This window comes from Chinchilla lanigera, unplaced genomic scaffold, assembly GCF_000276665.1.
Source record: "Chinchilla lanigera isolate Chin_1 unplaced genomic scaffold, ChiLan1.0 scaffold00012, whole genome shotgun sequence".
Classification (NCBI taxonomy): Eukaryota; Metazoa; Chordata; class Mammalia; order Rodentia; family Chinchillidae; genus Chinchilla; species Chinchilla lanigera.
In genome coordinates this window covers 7,242,039-7,264,249 of record NW_004955413.1, presented here as the reverse complement: position 1 = coordinate 7,264,249, position 22,211 = coordinate 7,242,039, and the positions used below count along the sequence as shown (strand labels likewise).

The 22,211-nt window shown below is 35.6% G+C and overlaps 1 protein-coding gene across 1 annotated transcript in view; it reads left to right on the top strand.

The window, feature by feature from the left end:
* LOC102006115 (C-type lectin domain family 7 member A-like) overlaps nucleotides 1-9,737 on the top strand; it is a 21,586-nt gene extending 11,849 nt beyond the window's left edge. Inside the window, exons 6-9 of the mRNA XM_005378930.2 lie at nucleotides 4,314-4,412; nucleotides 5,157-5,308; nucleotides 8,363-8,469; nucleotides 8,874-9,737. Coding sequence (XP_005378987.1) covers nucleotides 4,314-4,412; nucleotides 5,157-5,308; nucleotides 8,363-8,469; nucleotides 8,874-9,000 — 485 coding nt within the window. The 3' untranslated portion in view covers nucleotides 9,001-9,737. The remainder of the gene's footprint in view (nucleotides 1-4,313; nucleotides 4,413-5,156; nucleotides 5,309-8,362; nucleotides 8,470-8,873) is intronic.
* Nucleotides 9,738-22,211: the final 12,474 nt, after the last annotated feature.

The following is a 22,211-nucleotide window of genomic DNA, read 5'->3' as shown; positions in this document are numbered from 1 at the left end:
GTGGTGACTGATATGGGTCTAAGTTTAATCCTCAGCATGTGGAGAGCCATTTTCCTCAGCACCACTTATTAAAGAGGCTATGTTTCTTCCAGTAAGGATGTTTGGGCCTTTGTCAAAGATAACTTAGCTGGATGTGCTTAGAGTTGTTTTTTCATCTCCTCTTGTGTTTCACTGATCCACAAGTCTGTTTATTTGCCAGTACCATGTCCACTTCTATCATGGTAGCTTTGTAGTATAGCTTCATATCAGGAATTGAGATACTCCCTGCCTTGCCCTTGTTGCTCAGAATTCTTTTACTATTCTAAGTCTCTTCTGGTTCCATAAAAGTTTTAGGATTGCTTTCTCTAGTTCCTTGAGGGATGCTATTGGTATTCTTATTGGATTTCATTAAATCTGTACATCAGTTCTGGGACTATGGCCATATTCACTATATTGGCTCTGCCTATCCAAGAGCAGGGATGTCTTTCCATTTCTGCTGTCCTTTTCAATCTCCTTTTTCAGAATACTGCAGTTTTCCATGAGTAGGTCCTCTGTTTCCTTTGTTAGACTGATTCCTAAGTATTTTATTTTTTGTGACACTATTGCGAAAAATGTTGTTTCGTTCACTTTTCTTTCAGTGAGTTTGTTATTTGTGTACAGGAGTGCCATTGATTTTCGATGTTGACTTTGTATCCTTCTATGTTATTGAATTTCATTAATAATTCTAGGAGTCTTTTGGTGGAGTTTTTGGGGTCTTCTATATCGACTATCATGTCATCAGCAAATAATGGTAATCTAACTTCTTTTCTTAACCATATTCCTTTATTTCTTCCTTTTGTCTAATCTTCTGGCTAATGTTTCTAGAACTATATTGAACAGGAGTAGTGATAGTGGATATCCTTGTCTTGTTCCTACTTTTAAGGTGAATTTTTCAGTTTTTGACCGTTTAGTATGATGTTTGCTGTTGCTTTGTCATAGATGCCTTTTATCAGATTGAGATAAACAACTTCTATTCCAGTATTTTTAGGGCTTTTATCATCAGTGGGTGTTGGACTTTGTGAAATGCTTTTCCTGTGTCTATTGAGATGATCACATGGTTTATTTCTTTGGTTATGTTAATGTGGTGTATTACACTTATTGATTTGTGCGTGTTGAACAATCCCTGCATCCCTGGGATGAATCTAACTTGGTCACAGCATTTCACTTTTTTTAAGATTTGCTGCTTTCTGTTTGTCAGTATCTTATTGAGAATTTTTACATCTATGTTCCTTAAAGAACTTGGCCTGCAGTTCTCTTTTAGGGTTAGGTCTTTCTCTGGTTTTGGTATTAAGGTGATGCTTGCTTCCAGCAATGATTTGGGGAGTGTTGCTTCCCATTCAATTTTATGAATGAGCTTGAGAAGCGGTAGCATGAGATCTTCTCTAGAGTGCTTGAAGAATTCAGCAGTGACTGTATCAGGAATTGAACTTTTCCTGGGTAGTACATTTTCATTTTATTACCTCTTTAAGTTCACTGACTGATACCAGATTATTTAGAATTTTTATGTCTTCTTGATATCAGCTTTGGTAATTCATATGTATCTAGGAATCTGTTCACGTCTTCCAAATTATCTACCTTATTAAAACACAAGATCTCAAAGTAACTGCTGATAATCTGGATTTCTACAGGACCCAGTGTGATTTTGCCCTTTTCATTCCTAATTGGATGGATTTGGCTCTTTTCTTTCCTTGTTTTGGTGAGGTTGGGTAAGAGTTTGTCTACTTATTTAATCTTTGAAAGAACCAATTCTTTGATCCTTTGTATCATTTTCTTAGCCACAATTGCATTAATGTGTGGTCTCATCTTTATACTTTCTTACATCAATTTAGAAAGCTAATTTGTAGGGTGCATCATTCTGGGTGGGGGGTTGTTTTCTGTTAGGGCTTGAAATACTTCATCCCAAGCTCTCCTTGACTTCTAGTATTACAAGCAGTAATAACAATAACATCAAATACAAACTAGATGACCAATTCTCACAACTATTATTTTGCCCCTGTTAACCATAGGTACAAGATTTATAGCTGTATAACAGAATCTAAGACAAATCATAAAAGTATATTCAGTAACATCCACTCAATAGAGCAGTTTTAATACCTTTCACCATAGAGCAATGTTCAGCTATAGAAGGATGTGCTTAACTCCCTATAGGTATTTTTTGTGTGTGATGCTAGGGATTGAATCTAGGACCTTTTGCATACAAGGCAAGATCTCTGCCACTAAGCCACATCCCCATCCCACTACCTACAGACTCCAATCTATAGTACTTTTTTTTAAGGAATTAATACATACATAGAAGACTTCATAAAGCAGTATTTTTTCTATTTTTCCTCTTTAGTTCCAAAAAGATTCATGGTAGGTTTTAGTTGCATTTATTTTTTACAAGTGCAATTTAATGAGTAGATTATGGTTCAATATTTTTAATTTATTAGTTTATATTTGCAGTACATGATAATTACATTAATCCTGGGGAATTGGCATATATAGATATCACATCGTTTTTTGATGTGACACATTTATTCTTAACTTGAGCTATGAATATAAGTAAGTTAAATTCATTTTTAACAATTAGATGTTACTTGTGCAAGATATGCCAAAAAACAAAATCTTCCATTTCAGGTAATCACACAAATTTTTCTTTTAAAATAAACTTATTTAAGTTAAACAATAGTTGGCTTAAAACATTGTATGAACAATTGTGTATGATGTGCAAATATAGCAAAATGTTTAGTTTGGCATAAAGATAACTGAAATTCAAAAAACTATTTAGTAATAGTTTCTATAATAAAAGCAATGGTTGCAATAAAAGGAGAAAATAGATCTAAAAACAAGAAAAAAAATTAAAAAGATGGAGAGATATTTTTATCATGCAACTAGGACCAACAGCCTAGGCCATCCTAAGACTTAAATAAAGAAGTCATGCAGCCAATACATTGAGAATAATTTATATCACATTGCAAGCACTGAAAACAAAAAGTAAGCCAGGCGTTGTGGGGCATGCTTGTAATTCCAGCACTCCAGAGACTAAGACAGGAGAATCTCTGTGAGATCCAGGCCAGCTTGGGCTACAAAGTGAGTTCAAGGTACGAAGTGAGTTTAAGGCCAGCCTGAACTAAACAGAGAGACCATGTCTCAAAAAAAAGACAAAAAAAAAAAAGAAACAAAAGTAACAACTAAACCATAGAACATTTCAGAAAGTTATGAGCATAGGTTTTCCCAAAGGTACTGCTTAAGTTCATAAATGTTCTGAATATGCCTATGTTACAAGAGAATAACTAACATTTACCTAAAGAAGAATTACAAACTGAGAAATTAGAAAAATATCAATATCTATGAAAGAAAAAATACTGAACATGATTCTTCTGCTGACTAGTTGCAGACTGAAAGGGAATGTAAATCAAAGATGTCTCCAAATCTGAAGTTCTTCTTCCATGCATAATGGTAACATGAATGAAAGGAATTTAAAACTTCATTGTTTTTTGTTCTTTTGACTAGAATCAAGTATAAGAAATTGACAATTTTATTGGGGGTTATAGTGTTCTGTAAAGAGAAAGAAAGCACATTTTAAGATCTTTTGAGTAACTGCTAACAGCAAGGTAGATATCAACAGTGAAATGATATAGCTATATGATTGCAGATTAGAAAAGCATTCAGGAAAGGAATTTAAATTATGGCTTCCAATTTATCTTTATGAACCCAGTATTTCTGCACTTGTGTCTAACCTTCTCCTAGCAATCAAAGGATATTTTAAAATCTGGCTTGTGAAGTAAACTTTATATGATAAAGGACATTAGAAAGAGTACATAAATGATTAAATTTACTGTTTTTACATTCTTTTTGGTGCAAAATTTAAAAATGTTGAGACTACAGGATTTAAACTGAAACTTAATACTTTAGCATTTAGTCATGTGTGGCCTTGCCAAGCTGTCATCTTCCACCTACATGTAGTAGCTCAGTCTTTCCTCTCAGTTTCAATACCACTCAGTAACTTTATGTGACATCACTCATCATCTCGTCCAGCTGCCCACTGTCACCATGGCAAGGAGTGAGCTCTTGAGAACAGAGCTTCATATTTTTCATTGCTCCATCATCAAGGCCCAGAAATGTTTATTATTAATGTAGTTTTTAATGAGAAGTGGGTGTGGAAATCATGATCAAAGAAGAGATAGATGCCTAAAAGAGCACTTGAGTAAAAATAGTCCTTAATCCTGACAATGAAATGACACACTCAAATTAAAATTGTGCCTTTTCTTTAGTCCCTTGATTTGTTTTCCTTGAACTAACCATATACAATAAAGTTTTACAGTGTGACCCAAAGCCTAATCTGAAAAATGCAACACAAGAGGATGAATCCCCTGTCCAAAGCCTGCCAGGCACATCGGAACAAACCAGCACAGGTGTGTAGAGAAAGAGTCAGGACAGAGACTAACAGGTGTCTCCTCAGTTGCCTTCATGCTCCATTTCTTCTCAATTGGATTTTCTTATTTTGTTTTTTTCCAGTACTGAGAATCCAACTCATGACCTTGTGCTTCCCAGGCAGGCGCTGTGCCACTGAGCTAAACCCCCAGCCCTCAATTTGAATTTTCTTATAGAAACTAAATGAGTGCTCCAACTTTTGTTCTTATGCAATTGAAACAATGTCAGAAGTCAAGAAGATAAGAGTTTTCTGTGTGCATGATACTATATTATTTTACATCACAGTTTCCAAAATTAATACTTTTGCTATCAAAACAACCCTCAAAGCTTCTTCATCATATTTTCTTTTATCATTAAATATGCATACTTAGATTATGAACTAAATTGAGATCTGCTTTGTAGGTGTAGCTGCTGCTCTGGAGAATATGAAGAAACTCTGCCCAGGAGAATGTCCTTCCCGTAAAGGGTGTGAGAGACAGTAATAACCTTTTTAGAAAATTTTCCTAGAACATGTGAACAGTATTGTACATAAACTTGGAAAGACATGAGTAATGTGAAATAATTCCTAGGCCAGGGTTCTTTCCAAAGGTAAAAATGGAACACGTCTGTCTCACAAAATAGAATGATTTTAGAAGGACTACAAAATATTCCAGTATCTCTCAGGTCATCATGTTTGTCTCAGGTTCACACTGAGTGATCTCTGAGGAAAGTCTTTTGTTTTCAAGAAAAGGACAAGAGAGCACATAAAGTTAATTGGTCATGTTGTGGAGAGAGCTGTTATTATTTCTCACGGGAAATGAAGAACTTTGAAGACAGTAGGAAACGCTGCAAAGAAATGGATTCCACTCTTCTTAAGATAGAAGATACACAGGAACTGGTGATGTATATTTTGTTTTGAGTCCCACACCATATTTGCTTCATCATTATTTACTGACTAAGTCTTATTGCCAAATAACCTTCAAATGTCTCCACACTTGATGCTGTTACAAGGGCACACAGATTTAATGGAGCCTAACTGAAAGGTAGAAATACAAACAAAAATGATGTAAGAACTTCAGTAATTCATCTCACTTATCCACAAGTAGAATTTCCACAGTAAATCTTACATAAATCAAACATTAGGTCATCAGAAAAAGTTGTCCTTAAAATAGATGATGCTCAGGCAATGAAAGTTATGTAAAGCCCTTCAGTTCACAAGCGTGATGGCTGGGTTTTCATGCCATGTGCATCAGATGTGCCTTGCCCTAACCTTGTTACTGTGTTGGCACATTGCCCACCTGACATTAACAAAAATTGTATAAATAGTGATCCAAATACATACCAAATGTTTAAATTTAAATATTATTACAGTAAAAATCAGTGCCATTATTTGCCTTCAAAAAACTTGTCTTTGCTTCAAACACACTTATTCCATCATTCTTACCACTTTCTGAAGGAATTCTGGAAGTCCTATTTCATGAATGTATTTACAAGTATGTTCAAAAATAGGGTGAATGCTGTTGCTGCTGCTGCTGCTGCTGCCCACTGACATTCATGGAAAGATAGACTTGGGAAAATACTGTGGGGTTCCCTCATCCCCCTTGTTCACTAGGTTTAGCATCATGCAGCCTCAGCTCTTCCCCAAAGTCAAAATGACCATGAAAGGTAAGCATTTTTAATTAATTCACAGCACTGAAGCAGCCATGATAGTACAAGTATAAGAAAAGGCACTTTCAAAACTGTTTCAGTAAATGACAAGAAAATGGGATAAGTGTGTTTGAAATAAGGAAAGTGTTATGAAGGGGACTAACGGCAAAGTGCCTTTATTGCAATAATATTTTAAAACATTGAAACACTCATCCTATTTTTGGATGACACTTTGTATATCTTATACTGAGTATTTCACTGAAATTTAGCAATAGGCTCTCTATGAAAAGTTTATACTTCTAACAGTATCAAGAAAAAAACAGCATAAACACTGAGTTTGAGATTAAAGGAAAAACACTTTAAAAATTAAAAATTAATTAATTCCACCTCAGGTTAACTTTGAGCATATACTATCTTACATAGGAAATTGAATATTGTATATTTATATATTTCAATACACTAATAGTTGCGTCTTGCTTTGAAATTTTATTGTCAAATTATAGAAATAATGTATCACTATTCCTGCTACAAAAGAAACAAATCCTATTGTTTTGGGTAAAGGATAATCTATTAATATCTTCTCAAAAGTAGGTCAGTAGATGCTAAAAATCATTCAGTTCTTTGACCTAGTCCAGTTTTCTACTTTTTACATGGCTTTCAACAACTCTGAAATTACTTTTAAAAATGTTAACAAAAAACAAACAAAATCTGAGTCCAGAAAAAGACAAGTATAGAGGCTGAATTAATTCAGCATCTGCTGCCTTAGAAGATGTAATTGCTATTGATGGCATAAAGATATTAGATATTTTAAAAATAAAATTCAAATTAGCTATGGAAATACAGTATATAGAAAAGTAGCTAGGAAGTGGTATGAATATGAAATTTATCTTCAACATAAATAAGAATAACATTTTAATATATGAAAGGATCTTATAATCTTCTTGCATAAGAACCATAGAATTTATGTAGATGATAACATAATTTCAGGAATTATTTATACAACTATATGCACTATAGAAAATTAGAAAAGAAGTAAGATATATTAGACTGTGGAATATTTTTTCAAGGGAGGGCTGTACCTTTACTTATACCTAGCTTTTTTAGAGACATATAATTTTAGAAAGATAGCATAAAGGCTCTGAGCTGAATAATTAATAATGTCTTTGATGTAAGAGACTGTAGGGTAGGGTTCATGGATATACAGTCTGAGAATGAGTTGCTGAATCTGGATCTCCTATGTTTTCCTGCAGAGTTTCTTTATTGAAAAATAAATCATCTATGAATACCCAGACTTTGCACATCAAATGTTATGTCTTGATGCATACATGCATTTAGGGAAAATAGATGATCTAAGATTTCATCATGTTTTCAAAGGGTTACAAAACAAAAAGGAAGGGAAAACTACAAATATGGATAGACATGGCACCATAGTCAGAAGAACTCGCTCTAATTCTTTCTATGTCATTATTTGTGTGAAAAAAACAATCAAGATACCAGTTTCTACACTTGGAAAAAGTGTGAAGCAGGTAATAAAACAGACAAAATTTTCATACCAACATATTTTTGAAGAGAAAATCCAATAACATGTGCAAGGCTTCGCAGAAATTAACATACAGTCACCTGCTGCATAAGGAAATTTGTCTAATCAATGATAGACAATGGTCATGAAATATTACATTGCCAAGTGACTTCATAACAACCTGAGATTGGGGAGGTATTCTCCACAGTGTCTACACAATAAAGAAATCACCTGATGATGCATCTCCTGGAACATGCTTCTGTCCTTAAGTGACACATAGCTGGATGAATATTTGTTACTTTCATACTTGTCACATACTCAGTCAGCCAGGTAGACATCTCATCTGATGGGGAAAAGTAATAGTCTGAATTATTAGAATTCCCCGTGCCTACTTCATGGGGAATAAACACAATATTATGGAATAAAAATATAAAACAACAGTGCTATAAATCTCATAGCTACCATACATGGGCCCCAAAATACAAATCAGACTGCTCAAAACTCATATTTGAGGCACAAGCATGAGTGTTAAGAGATATTTAAGAGATTTCAGCTGAGTTTCAATACACATGAATGAACCAAAGGTTATTTTAGGTCTTATTTATGCCTCTACACTTAGTAAAGTTTTAATAATTGAGATATCATTATTTTATTACATTAAGATCTTCTAAAGAAAGTTTTCTTATACTACATGATAGTCACATTAAATATAAATTATTAACAAAATTAATAACTCATTTCAGGAACATAAATATATTCTTACCTATAGATGATACTCTATTACAGAACTTTATTCAAAGCCAAATATCTTATTTCTCTTGGATTGGATTGTCCCGTGAAGGAACAAGTAGCCCGTGGACATGGGAAGACAAATCAACACCCATTATCCAAAGGTAAGCCTCTAGAATAGGATAAGAGCTAGTAAGTTCTAGAACTGCAAGTTCTGGTTCAGAGTCCTGAAGCCCTACAGGTAGAATATGTACATTTTACATGTACACACACACACACACACACACATACATATGTATAAAGATATAGTTTGCACATCCATAAACATACACCTCCATGGGACCTAAGCTTAGCTACAGAGGTGAGGCTATGCAGAAAAAAGCCTTTTTCACCTTTAATTCTACACCTGAGTTCCTGGTAATGTTCTCTGGGGGATCAGTTTGGGCACTGAGGTCTGGTCTCTATAACCAAAGAAAATATATCACCTCATTTTGGATGTGATGTTGTATTCTATCTGCAGTACTGAATATCTATTTTACCACATTTACTGCTTTTATTTTACTTTCAGTGCTTGGAGAGAGTCAGAGTCTGAAAACTGTGGAAGAATAACACCCACAAAGATGACTGCTCTTAACTGTTCCAGATTAATAACCTATATCTGTGAGAGGAAAAATGTTTGTCTTGCTGCCACATAATGAGAACATCATCAACAAAACAAACAATAATTTTCCTTATGAAAACCCAGATCTGTGGAAGCTTTTTTGTTGGGTGTATGTGTATGGTACCCTCTGATTGAGGTGAATGGAAACTTATTAGAATGACGTGCAACAGACTCACCAATTCTGCTCCTTTCACATGAAGATGAACTAACCACATGTTAGAGTGTAAGCTGCTGAAGGAAAAGAGCACCAGCATGTCTGATGAGGACAAAGAACCATAGTTCTGTCAGCAGTTCACACAACTTAGAGGTCTTCTATAAACTTCCAGGACTACCATGACCATTTTGTTAGGAAGTGATAAAATAGTAAAGAAGGTCATGATTCTGTATGAAGTGTTCTGAACTACTCTATGATCCACTATCTTCTAAGAGGTACTGAAGAAATGGAACTGTGTCTCTAATCAAGTATAAATCTCCTACCTGTACCACACCCAATACTTCTCTACTCCTTCACAAATCCAAAGTTTGATTCTCAATTTCCTCATCAGTAAAAATCTTCCAGACTGCTTTCTGAAGTAATTGTACCATTTTGCATTCCTACCAGTGACAGAGTAAAGTTCCATTTGCCCACACCCTTTTAACATTTAGGATTGTCCATCTGTAAAACCATTTGATAAGGGTGTATGGTATTTTAACCTTAATTTGTATTTCCCTATGAATAAACTATGTAAACATTTTTCTTGAGTTTTTCATCAACCACACATCTACTAGGATAAGATGTATATTTAAAGCTTGTGCCAAGGGGTTGGGGATTTAGCTCAGTGGCAAAGTGCCTGCCTGCCAAGCGCAAGGTCGTGAGTTTGGTTTCTGGTACCAGAAGAAAAAACAAAAAAAAACCAAAAACAAAATCTTGTGCTAATATTTTATTGTGTTGTTTGTCTTCTTAATATTGCGTTATGAAAGTTCTTTATGGATTCTGTGTACACGTACTTAGCATAATGCATGAACAGTGAGCCATGCATCAATAGCCAAGACTGAAAGCTTATAACATTGAAGCAAAAGAAGCATTTTAGTTTGGAGTTCTCAGCAATTGTACCTGACTACTGAAACTCATCAGATAAGTTTGGACCAAGGGTAGAGTTTGAGGCCAAAGACACTGATCATAGTAATAAAAGAAGATGCAGCTCACACAAGGCACCAAATATCGGATATTCCTTGGAAAGAAAGTCATCAGTACCTCACTAAGAAAGGATGCACAGCGAACACCAGAAACACATTACAACTAGATAAATATATTTTGATTTGAATAAATGTTAAGCAGATGCATTTTCTCTATACTGTGGATTCTGTCCTCCTTTAAGCAATTCATTGGCCATGTAAATTATCAAGATTCAGAGGAGAGCAGAGAAAGAGCTTCTCTGAAAGTTGTTGTCCAGACTACAGAATATAGCAAATCAAGGAAGACAAGAAGAAAGGAAGTGGGTCCCCTGGACCTATGAAGAATCACAAACAAGAACTGAGGCCCACGGAAAGAGCAAGGAGAGAAACTTCAGTGAAGAAGAAGGAGGTAGCCAGTGGACCTTTCTCACTGAATCAGGACGCGGTATGTGAGAGGAGCAGTTCAAGCTGGCAGACATACAGTGCCTGCTGGCAACACCAGGCCTCCATGGAGGTCTCCACGGACAGACAAAACACTGGAAGGGAACAACAAATGTGGGGGACCGCACTATGTGATGGTGAGTGTGTGGGAGAGGGTAACTGGCTCAGAGCCACTTTGGAGAGTGGCCAAATGAGGTCAGAACTCAGAACAACTAACTACTGGGACCATCCAGAGACTCCCAACTAAGTTAAGCCCGCAGAGGGTGAGCTCATGGCTGAAGGCTGAATGGGTCTGGTCCCAGCCTCATGGCCAGAAACCAGCCTGAACTTCAGGGGAAATAAAGGTACAAGCTCACTCAGATTATCTACTACCCTGCCATAAAGCTACAGTTGGCTGCTGGGATAAAACAACATTCATCTGGACTCTGTCTCCACACACTGTCTACCAGTGACAGCACAGACAAACCTGGAAGTGGACATCTCTCTCTCTCTCTCTCTCTCTCTTTCTCTCTCTCTCTCTCTCTCTCGCATTTTCTTTCTCCCTAATTGCTTGATCTTGTTTTTATCTGAGTATGAACATAGTTTCTAGTTTCTTTATGGTTGTTGTTCTGTTCTGTTTTTCCTTTTATTTCTTCCATCACTCTTTCCCTCCTGTCTTGTGCACCAGTTTCCCAAAGTTTGCCTGATCCCCCTTTGCTCCAGCCTTGCTTCTAATCTCTTCCTCTCCTTCTATTTATTTGTTTTTTCCATAACCATTATTACATTTTATCTCCTGAGGGTAAAATTGGCATATCAAGGGCTTCCTTACTGCATATAATTATTATATGATTGAGAACGTATAAAGAAATCAGAAAAATCAAACCCCCTAAGTTTAGACTCAATCCAAAAAGTACAACAAAAGTGCAACTAAAGTACATAGACACTTCTCAGATATAGAAAAGAAACAGAACAGCAAATACATATATAAAAAATGTTCATGTAATTTAAAACTTAAAAAAGAAAAGCCCAGGTCTTGATGGATTCAAAGCGAATTCTACAAGAAATTTAGAAAAGATTTAATGCCAATTCTTCTCACGCTTCTAATGAAATTGAAAGGGGAGCAATTTTCCCTAACTCGTTCCTAGAGGCAAGTATTATCCTGATACCCAAACTGGAGAAAGAGCCAACCAAAAAAGAGAACGACAGGCCAATCTCCTTAATGAACACAGATGCAAAAATCCTCAGTAAAATACTAGCAAACAGAATGCAGCAAATCATCAAGTAGATTACACACTATGCTTTTTTTAACTTTTTTTTGTATGGTGCTAGTCCTGGAGACTGAGCTCAGGGCCTTCTCCACACTAGGCAAGTGCTTTATCACTAACCTATGGAGTATTTTTCACTGATAGGGAAGAATGAAATTATGTCAAGTGCAGGAAAATGGATGGAATTAGAGACTATCATGTCATGAACAGTAAACCAGAGAAAAAAAGAAAAGAAATGTATATGGGAATACATGGGATAGAGAGAGAGAGAGACAAATAGAGAGACAGAGGGACAGAGACACAGAGACAGAGACATAGAAAGACAGAGAGAGAGACAGAGACACAGACAGAAGCAGATACAGAGAGTGAGAGGAAATATGTAAGTACCTGGGATACTACTGGAGAAAAATGAAGAAATAAGGAAGAGAGCAATGGAAAGAGAGGGCAAGGGGTGATGGATGAAACGATCAAAGTGCCTTATGTGCATGTACCCATTCTTCTGTCTAATTAATATGCACTAATAAAATATGTATATTTTGATTTATTGTGAAAATGCACTATTTAATATAGCATGTTAATAATAGGGGAAACTGTAGAAGAGATGACACCCTGTAGTATCCTGTAGATCCCTGTAGATGAAACCCTGTACTATCATTGCATTCTTCCTGTAAAGTTAAAACTGTTCTAAAAACCTAAAATGAGGGTCAGCTGTGGTCAGATTGTCTGTATTCTGCCCAAACTCACATGCTCAAATGTAACCTCCAGGGTGATGAGATTAAAACATAGAGCTTGAGGAGGTGATTCGATCATGAAGATGGGGCCCTCACAAACAGGACTGGTGCTCCTGGTGTTTGTTTGTGCTGCCCACCATGAGCCCGCACTAAGAAGACACCACCCACAAACCAGGGAACCACTCTTGCTGGAAATCAAGTCTGCCTTCGGGACTTCCCAAACTCCAGAAATACAGGAAATATATTTCTGATACTTACAAGCTATTTAGTCAATGGTAAGTTGTTATATTAGCCCTAATGGACTATGGCAGAATGTAAATTTCTACCACCACCACCACTCCAAAAATGTCTAATAGGATTCTGATTTGATTTTATTTTGGTACCAGAAATCGAACTCAGGACCTTGCATTTGCCAAACAGGCGCTTATGCCACTGAGCTATATACCCAGCCCAGACTTGAGTTGATTTTAATCAATAGATCAATCTGGGGAGAAATAAATGCTTAACTATGTTGGTTTTACCAGTTCCTTTTGCATCTTCTGTATTTCTAAAAAATATTGAGGTATCACAGAGGGGTAGTTACATACGTAATTTTGTTTGTTAAATGACTTAAAACTTTGGCTTTAGACGTTTAAATTTTTGATTCAGTTGGAGTTAGTGACACCTTTCTGATGTGGCATGAGGTAGGCATTCATTAACATATTTTCCATGTGGATAATAATTCCTGCAACTCACCTTATTGAATAAAAAAATGACACTTCTGTGTGATTCAAGAGTGTCACAAATGCATGGGTTTAGGCTATATTATGAAGCCAAGACCACATTCAACCAAACACTGCATAATCTCCCTGCTAAATAATTTATAGACAAGTGACTTTTGTCACTTGCAGAGACAAAACTAGTGCACTGAGGAAAGATACCCTTTCAAAAAATGCTGCTGCAACAGTTATTTTAAAAACAAACTACGATACACATTTTCCTCTAGATACAAAAGTTAACTAAAATTGATTGGAGACCTAAAAATAAACAGAAAAGCATGTTTATAATATTCAAATAGATAAAAATTTCTTAGCTATGAGATCAATAGCACGTTCAACAAATGAACAGATAGATCAATTGTGATTTATCAAAATTTTAAATGTAGCTCTTCAAAATACACATTTAGAAAATGAAAGGACAAACCACAGAACAAAGAAAAATCTTGCCAAAATATATATCTGGAAAAATATTTTTTGTGGTTTTCCATTCTTTCTGAAACTCTGATATGATTTTCTTTTTGGTTTTTTTAAATTTTTTATTTTTATTAGGACATGTTTGCAATCCATAACGTTTTTATGCATTGTGGGGAATTGGTACATTACCATGTCCCATCTCGGTTTTTTTTCTTCTCTCAATATCCCCCTTTTTTTACCAGCGTTAGAATGATTTATTTATTTTGTATAAGTACTATGAAGTTAATTATCATACATACAAATTAACAGTCAGACTAACAGGCAAAAAACTTATACACCATATTCACCACAGTGAAAACAGTGAAGATACCGGTCACCTCACGCTTTTTTACCATCCTCCCTGTTCACTCCCTTGTGCCCCCCACAGTCATGGGACCACTGTTCTTTCTTTCACTGTAAGCTGATTTTATTGACTAGCATTGAGTATAAATTTTTACAATATAAATTCTTTATTTCTGGGTTCTTTCATTTAACTTGATTATTTTGTATTCATCTATGTTTTTGTACATCAGTAGTCCTTGGCTTTGTGTTGCTGAGTACTATTCATTGTATGACTATGAACCACCATTTGTTTTCCTATTCAACTGTTGATCGACACTTGATTTACTCCGAATTGTTTCAACAATAAATGATAAATTATTGTATGTACACTAACTTGCAAATTGTAAATTATTAGAATTATGATAAATTATTGTATTTAGAATAACTTGTAAATCTCAACACTATGAAAACAAAACCCAATTTATAAAATCACCAGACTTAAAAAGAAAGTCACCAAACAGTATATACAGATGAAAGGAATGAGCACATGGAAGAAACGCAATATAACCATTAGAGAAATGCAAATTTCAAATCTCAACAAAATACCACTACCTGGCAGAAGGGCAAAACTTTACAAGAAGCAACCATATCAACCACTGACAGGAGCTGATGCTTTCATATGAAAGTGATAGAAATGTAAAATGGCACAATCACTTCAGAAAAGGTTGGAAGTTTCTTTAAAGGCCCAAAATATACCACCCATAAGATTCAGCTTGTCTTAGTTACTTTTCTTTTTGCTGAGAAAAAATACCCGACACTCATTGTAAAATGGGAAAGGTTTATTTGGCTCACAGTTTGTAGCAGTTTCAGTCCATAATTGGCTGGTTCTGAGGCAGCATGGCACGTGGCAGATGAGCAACAATTCATGCTGGTGGAAGACAGCAAAAGCCACAGTCTATTGGGATTAGGGCGGTGCCAGTTCAATCAGTGGACTGATCCAGCAATCACCCACCCTTAATCCCAGCACTCTTAACCCCAGCATTGCACTACAAATTAATCACACACTCTGATTCAGTCACTTCTGAAAAAAATCCTACGACCGCTTGAGGGTTTAGGGGGACATCTAGACACAACCCATAACACAGCTGTTCATGCCTTAGGTATTTTTCCTAAAGAAAAAGATATATGTTTCCATACAAAAGAGCACACACAGTCCCAGCAGTTTTTTTTTTTTTTTTCACAATAAGAAACAATTCATAATAATTTGGCCAGGTGTGGTGGCACATGACTGAAATCCCAGCAGTGGGAAGGCTGAGGCAGGAGGATCGTTGCAAGTTTGAGACCAGCCTGGGCTACAAAGTGAGCTCAAGCCCAGTCTGAACTGCACAGTGAGACCCTGTCTCAAAAACACACACACACAAAAAAATACTCCGAGTGTCCATGAACAGCTGAGTAGATAAACAAATGGTGGTTTATAGCCATACAATGAATAGTACTCAGTAACACAAAGCCAAGCACTATTGATGTACAATAACATAGATGAATACAAAATAATCAAGTTAAATGAAAAAACACAGAAATAAAGAGTTCATATTGTATACTTATGCTCAATGCTAGTAAATACAACCAGTCTACAATGAAAGCAGGAACAGTGGTCCCATGATGGGTGGGGGGCACAGGGAGTGAACAGAGAGGATTGCAAACAAGCCTGAGATGGCAGATATCTTCACTGTTTTCACTGTGGTGATAGTTTCACAGCCACATACAAAGGTTGAAATGTCTCAAGTGATAAAAACTAATCAAATTATGTATTTTAATATTAATAACTATGTATCAATTATTTCCCCAAAAAGCTTTTTTGAAAGACTGTCTGCCCAGGAGAGGCTCAAAAGCCCAGTTCTGTTTATGTCTGGTATCCAAGTTGCTTGGTTAAAACTAGAGTTCCCCTAATTTTATTCAATAGGCCCCCTGATACACTGGCCCATTTCCTTCCTATTCCACTGGTCAATTTGTCCCTGCTTCAAATCAAACTGTCTTGATTTGAAATGTACTATTTCATATTTGTCAAGCCAAATTCTCTCATCTACTTTAGAAGTTTCATGGCTGTGCTTGAGTTTTTGCCACCTTTTTTAGAGTTCATTGTTTATCAGAAACACTATTATGAATTTTTCTTTAGATTGCACTAAATTTATAAAACACAGTGGAGAGAATGAAAATAACTACATTCTTATGATATTCTATCTAGATATTCTATGTGCATGAGATATAGCAAAACTCTGTCTTAAAAAGACAAAAAATGATCATATTAAGAGACACATTGCTATTAATCAAAATGTTCCCCCTCATTTCTTACACACTTATTCCATGCCACCTTCTGAAGCCGTTGTGGAAGCCCTTTTTCATGAGTATCATTAGTTGCTGCCTTGATGTCCTGAATGAATACCTTTCAAAGTCGTTTTGACTTTAAGGAAGAGTCAGAAGTCACAGGGCACCAGTTTTGCTGTACAAGATGAACGAGAGCACATGGTGTTTTACACCCTGCTGTTCCGTCGGATAGTACGCGCTCAACAGCGGCACTCACCACACTGCTGATCGCTTCCTGAGAGAGGACTTCCAGAAGGGCGGTAGGACGTGGCAAGAACAAGAAGAATGAGAAAAGTGTGATCAAGAAAGGGGGAGTATTTTAAGGAGGACTAGTAGCAATGTGGCTTTTACTGTAATAATGTTTTAATCTAAAATTCACCATAGTTTTCAATCACCCCTTGCATATACACGTATCAGATTATCTACTGTACCCAATGAATCATACAAGTAATATGTGTCATTTCAAAACTGGCATTTGAGCTTAAAATTACATTTTTTTAATTTCAAAAAATAATTTATAAAATGAATCTATATTGACCTGCACAGTTTAAATAAAAGAAGTGTCAGAAAGACACGCTGAGCCCCACCAATAATGAGGAATTTTTCATTTGACAAACGATATTCCCTTTTATTGGCAAAATTTTATAATCACCTCGATAATACACTGCTGGTGAAGATGTGAGGAAACAGACACTTGTGAGCATTGGGGATGACAAGACAATTGCCGTAGAAAGCAATAAGCAAATACCTATTAACCTAAAACTGGGAATGCAAAATTGCAAAGTTACAACTCTAGAGATCTATCATAGACTCCTCTGTGTCAAAGACGACAGTATAAAGTGTTGGTCACCACAGTACTTTTGTACAATTGCAAAATTCTGGAATAAATCTAAAGAGCCACTGAAATAAAATTAGTTGAATAAATTTTGGTACCTATACTGCTCGCACAGTATAATGCCTGCAAATGTTTACAAAAAGCGAAGTACCTCTATGTACTGACAAGAAACATCCATAAAACTTAAAAATTAAAAGTGAGGTTATTATTTATACTTAAGTAATACATGCTTTACTGGATCACATGTACATTTGTTCTTTCGTACAATATCTATGGAATGTTACCTTCAGGTAGAGAACAGTTGTCTCTAACAAGGAGACAAGGTGAGTAGGAACATGATAGGCAAGGACAATTTCACTTCACAGCTTACTGTTTTGTTCTTTTATATTTTAAACAATATGAATATTACTTTTCTATCATATAAATTTTATCAAATTATTAAGAAAATAAATATCTTTCAAAAAGTCAAAATATTTTTTTCATATTTTTCACTTACCAATTCTTGACATTTCAAAATATAAACTCACTTCTTGAATTTCTTTGATTTTGCTACATGAAAAAGTTTTTAGTAATCTTGCTCATAAATCATGCACAATAGATTAATTCAGATAAATACCAATGTGTTGTTGTTATTACCATTACTTTTACTAATAGCCATTAAAATAAAAAATTTTACTGTAACTTTAGTATTCCTTTAATTCTTTTCACAAATGGAATGAAAAAGTTTAGAGCAAGCAGAATTTCTAATATTCTCTGGCTTGATATATCCACATTTTGCAACAGCTGTAGTTGTCTGTTGAAAATTCCTGTATCAAAGCATATATTTATTTTAGAAAATCATTTCATAGGCAAAATTTTATTATCATAATTCAAAATCATAGCATTTGAGAATTTCCATGGAAGTAAGAATCTTGTGACAGACACTTAACTATTCAATCATAAGATGTGATTATTCCTAAAACTAATGGATAGTATGCCAGTGAATCATCAAAACATAAACTGGATGTGTACACTTTGGAAATATTTCTGAGATTTCTGAATCTTCTGAGAGATGATTAAAGGCAATATATTTATTACATTGATAGCTAAGTCTATCCTAAAACAATGTGTGAAAATCTATCTTGTATTCCTTATTCATTTCTTTATCCATTTTTTTTTTTCAGAAAAGTGTTCCGGTTGTTGTCATATGACTGATACCACAAACATTTGGAAATCCAAGAACTCAAACCTCAGATCTGCTGGAGACTATTTCGGTCATAGAATTAACTCATGTTGTTAACATGATCTGTATAGCGACTCACTGCTAGATTTGCATCCCCAGAACAGATTTCTTATTAGAACTTTATAATCCTATACTAAAATGCCTATGTGACAGATATCCTCATAGATATTAAGATGTTTAATAAGTTTGTTGAGCTCATATCTAGAGCTAAATTTCTGATCTCACGAGAGTTGACAGCATCACCATTCTCAAAATCTCTAGACCAAAAACCTTGGAATCATCCTTCACTTCTCAATCACATCTTTGCAAAATATATCCAGAAACCAAATATATTTCACCAACACTAACCCTATCCACCCAGTGAAGGATCATCATCTCCCACCTGGACAACTCTGATAGATCCAGCTAGATTCCTCGCAGCCCAGTCCATTCGCTGCACCCACATGCACAGTCTAATCTCAACACTGCACAGAGTGACTCCTCAAAATGGGAAGTCCACTGTTGTCACGCTCCTGCTTTTATTCAATAGCATCTCATTATATATGAGAAAAAATAAAGGTTCTTACCATGTCCTCTGATTCCTCTGTGGTGTCATCACTGTCACCTCTCTGACCTACTTCTGCTTCCCTGGCTCTTTTACTCCATCATCAGAGACCCTCGGGCTATCTCCTCAAGCATGCTACACACCCTCCCACTAAAGGTCCTTATGCCAGCTGTATCTTGCTCCCAAGATGCTGTTCTCTCAGGGAGCACACATGACTTGTTCATTCACCTTCAAGGATTACACTAATGTCACAGCCTCTTTCCAGCTGCCCCATGTCTTAGTTATACTTTTCTCTCATTGCTGAGACAAAATGCCTAAGACCCCAAAATTAAGGAAGGAAAGGATTCTTTAGCTCACAACTTGTGGAGGTTTCACTCCAGAACCAGCTGGCTCCAAGGCAGGGTGGTGTGGCCCAGAGGCTAGTGTTCAAGGTGGCAGAAGACAGCAAAAGCAACAAGAGCAAAAAGAGGAGGAGAGCAAGCCTCTTTTCCTCCCTTATACTGTAAACAGGCTATCTGCCCACACCATCTCCATGCCCTCCTGTTCCATAAGCTCAGGATGTTTAGGAAGTGAGGACCCTGGCTCCCTGCTGAGTTAAACTTCTAAACTTCTCAAGTTGACACACTGTATCAAACATTATACCCCTAACTACAATGTTTAAAGCAGTGAAATCTCTTCCTCTCACCACCCTACACAAACTGTTGTTTCCTGCCACACACACTCATGTTTAGCTACTTTTTTATATAATCCCACTTCATAACTGTATTTCAATTGTGATTAAATAAAGTTTCATGAGAAAAGGAGAATTTTTAATACTGCCCATAATATCAGTGGTAGCATTTTATCTACAGAGGACTCTGAAAACTGCTGATGTAGAAGGAATTAAACTTCATAGCATTTATCATATTCTAAGAAATTACACAATATCCTCACTTCGTTGTGTTTGTCATCACTCACTACATCAATACTACACTCCTGCGTGAGACTGTATGGTCCACAACAATGGGACACTTTTGTATTGCCTATTAATGGCCGTAGCTTTCCAGTCTATAATAATGCACCATCCATAGGAGCCATCCAGGGAATACTGCATTAGCGAGATCATTGCCTCCCTATGGTCCCCCCATGGTAATTACATGAGCTTTTCTCAACATTTTCTAATCCATCTTACTGGATATCAATCACCAAATCTGTACTAATTTGTTAATGGGATGACTTCAGAATTTACATGGATTGGTGCAAAATAATGACACAAAAGGTATTACCAATCATGTTAAAGATTCAAGATTAGTAGGCGCTTTATTTGAAAATGTATCTTTTTTATTTCTTAAATTATAAGTAAGCAGCTACTAACATGAGGAAAAATATACAACAAGGAATGGATTTAGACACAACTTTTTTTTCATTAGTATCTTTCCCCTAAGCAATATAACGAATATCAGAGAACATATAAAAGAGAAGCGAAAAAAAAAACTGTTTTTACTGTGTTTAGATGGGGCCTCCATTAAGTGACACAGAAACAAAAAGAAATACTGCCTTTGGATACTTATTATTTGAGGCCCTGAGGATTGCATTTGGTTACCTCTCTGAGAAATGAGCTCCAATGAAATTAAAGAAATTATCTTGGCCTGGAGTTTATGAAACAGGGAAAAATATGAAATAAAAACTTACAGCTTCTGAGAAAGTTGGGAGCCATGCTGCTATCTCCACTCATGGTTAGCTCCTTTTTTATATAAACCAATCCAGTGACTATATTTCAACTGTGGTTCAATGAAGTTCTGTGGAAAAGTTAGAATTTTTAGTATTGCTCACAATATCAACAGTAGCATTTTATCTGCAAAAGACTCTCAAAAACTACTGAAAGACAGGTAAGTATGGCTGTAATCAATTTAGAACTGCTGTTCATCAAAACACATCTTAAAGCATGAAAAGAGGGGCTGGGGATTTAGCTCAGCGGCACAGCACCTGCCTGGCAAGCACAAGGTTGTGAGTTCAATTCCTGGTATCAGAAAAAAAAAAAAAAAACATGAAAAGATGAGCCTCAGATTTGGAGATATGTATAGTAATTACTCAAAAAACAAATTAAGAATTCTTGCAAATTAATAAGAAAATAAAATTATATAATACTAAAAACCTAGAAAAATAAAGGGTATTTCACATAAAGAAAACATACATGATCAGTAAATATGGAAATGTGCCAGATCACTAGGCATTAAGTGAATATAAATCAAGGGAATATGGAGGTAATGTACAACTAGTCTGCTAGCACAAAATAGAAATAATTACAGCAACCTTTGGGATGGCAGGGACCAAAGGAATGTATTTAAAACTGTTTCACAAAACATATGAAATGTAGTTTGGCATTACTGCTTAAAGTTGCCCTTTTACATGCCCCATTACCAACAGTTCTACTCCTAGGGTGATGTGTGACAAAGAGAAGAGAGGCCACTCACAAGAGTCTTGCACAGAAGACATATCTAAGAATGCGTAATGTGAAACAAGCTCCATATCAACAAAAGCTGGGAAAGAAAACACATTCCCATCACATGGATAACGGTTAAGTAAAATATATCCACACTATGAAATTTTATGTAGCAATGATAATTAAGAAATTATAGCTACACGTTGTGCCATTTGTTCACTATTTAAACAAGCAAATTAACTCCTTCGAGCATCTTCTCTATCTGTAAAATGGGATTCATATTATCCATTTTAAATGTTTTGTGTACTAAAAAGTGCATACAGAGGTCTGAAACACTGTAAACATCAAAGGGTTGATAACTTCTCCTAACCCTTATTCCAAATGGTAGAACTTGTTCACTTCAAATACTTTCTTGTAGATTCAAATGTGAATCAATAAAATAATTTTTCCTAAAAGCGATGTATTGCATTCATTCTCTGCCTCTGTCTCTCCCTGTCTCTCTCTCTCATTCTCCCTCACACATACACACTTACACTCCCATTTTTCACTGTAACTATAACTTTTATAAGAACAAAGTTGTAATACCCAAAAAACATGTGGAAGCATTGAAAATATACTTTTTGTTTTTACATCTCTAGAAAGCACTTAAGTTACTTCTCATTAATTTATTTATAGAGTTTTTTGCTGGGCATTAGAAGTGTATGTAAATGTATACAATGCAATCTGATTTGAAATTTCAGTATATCTAAGTCACTTCTTTGCTACTTTGTAAAGCAGCAAAAGCCAAGAAAGAA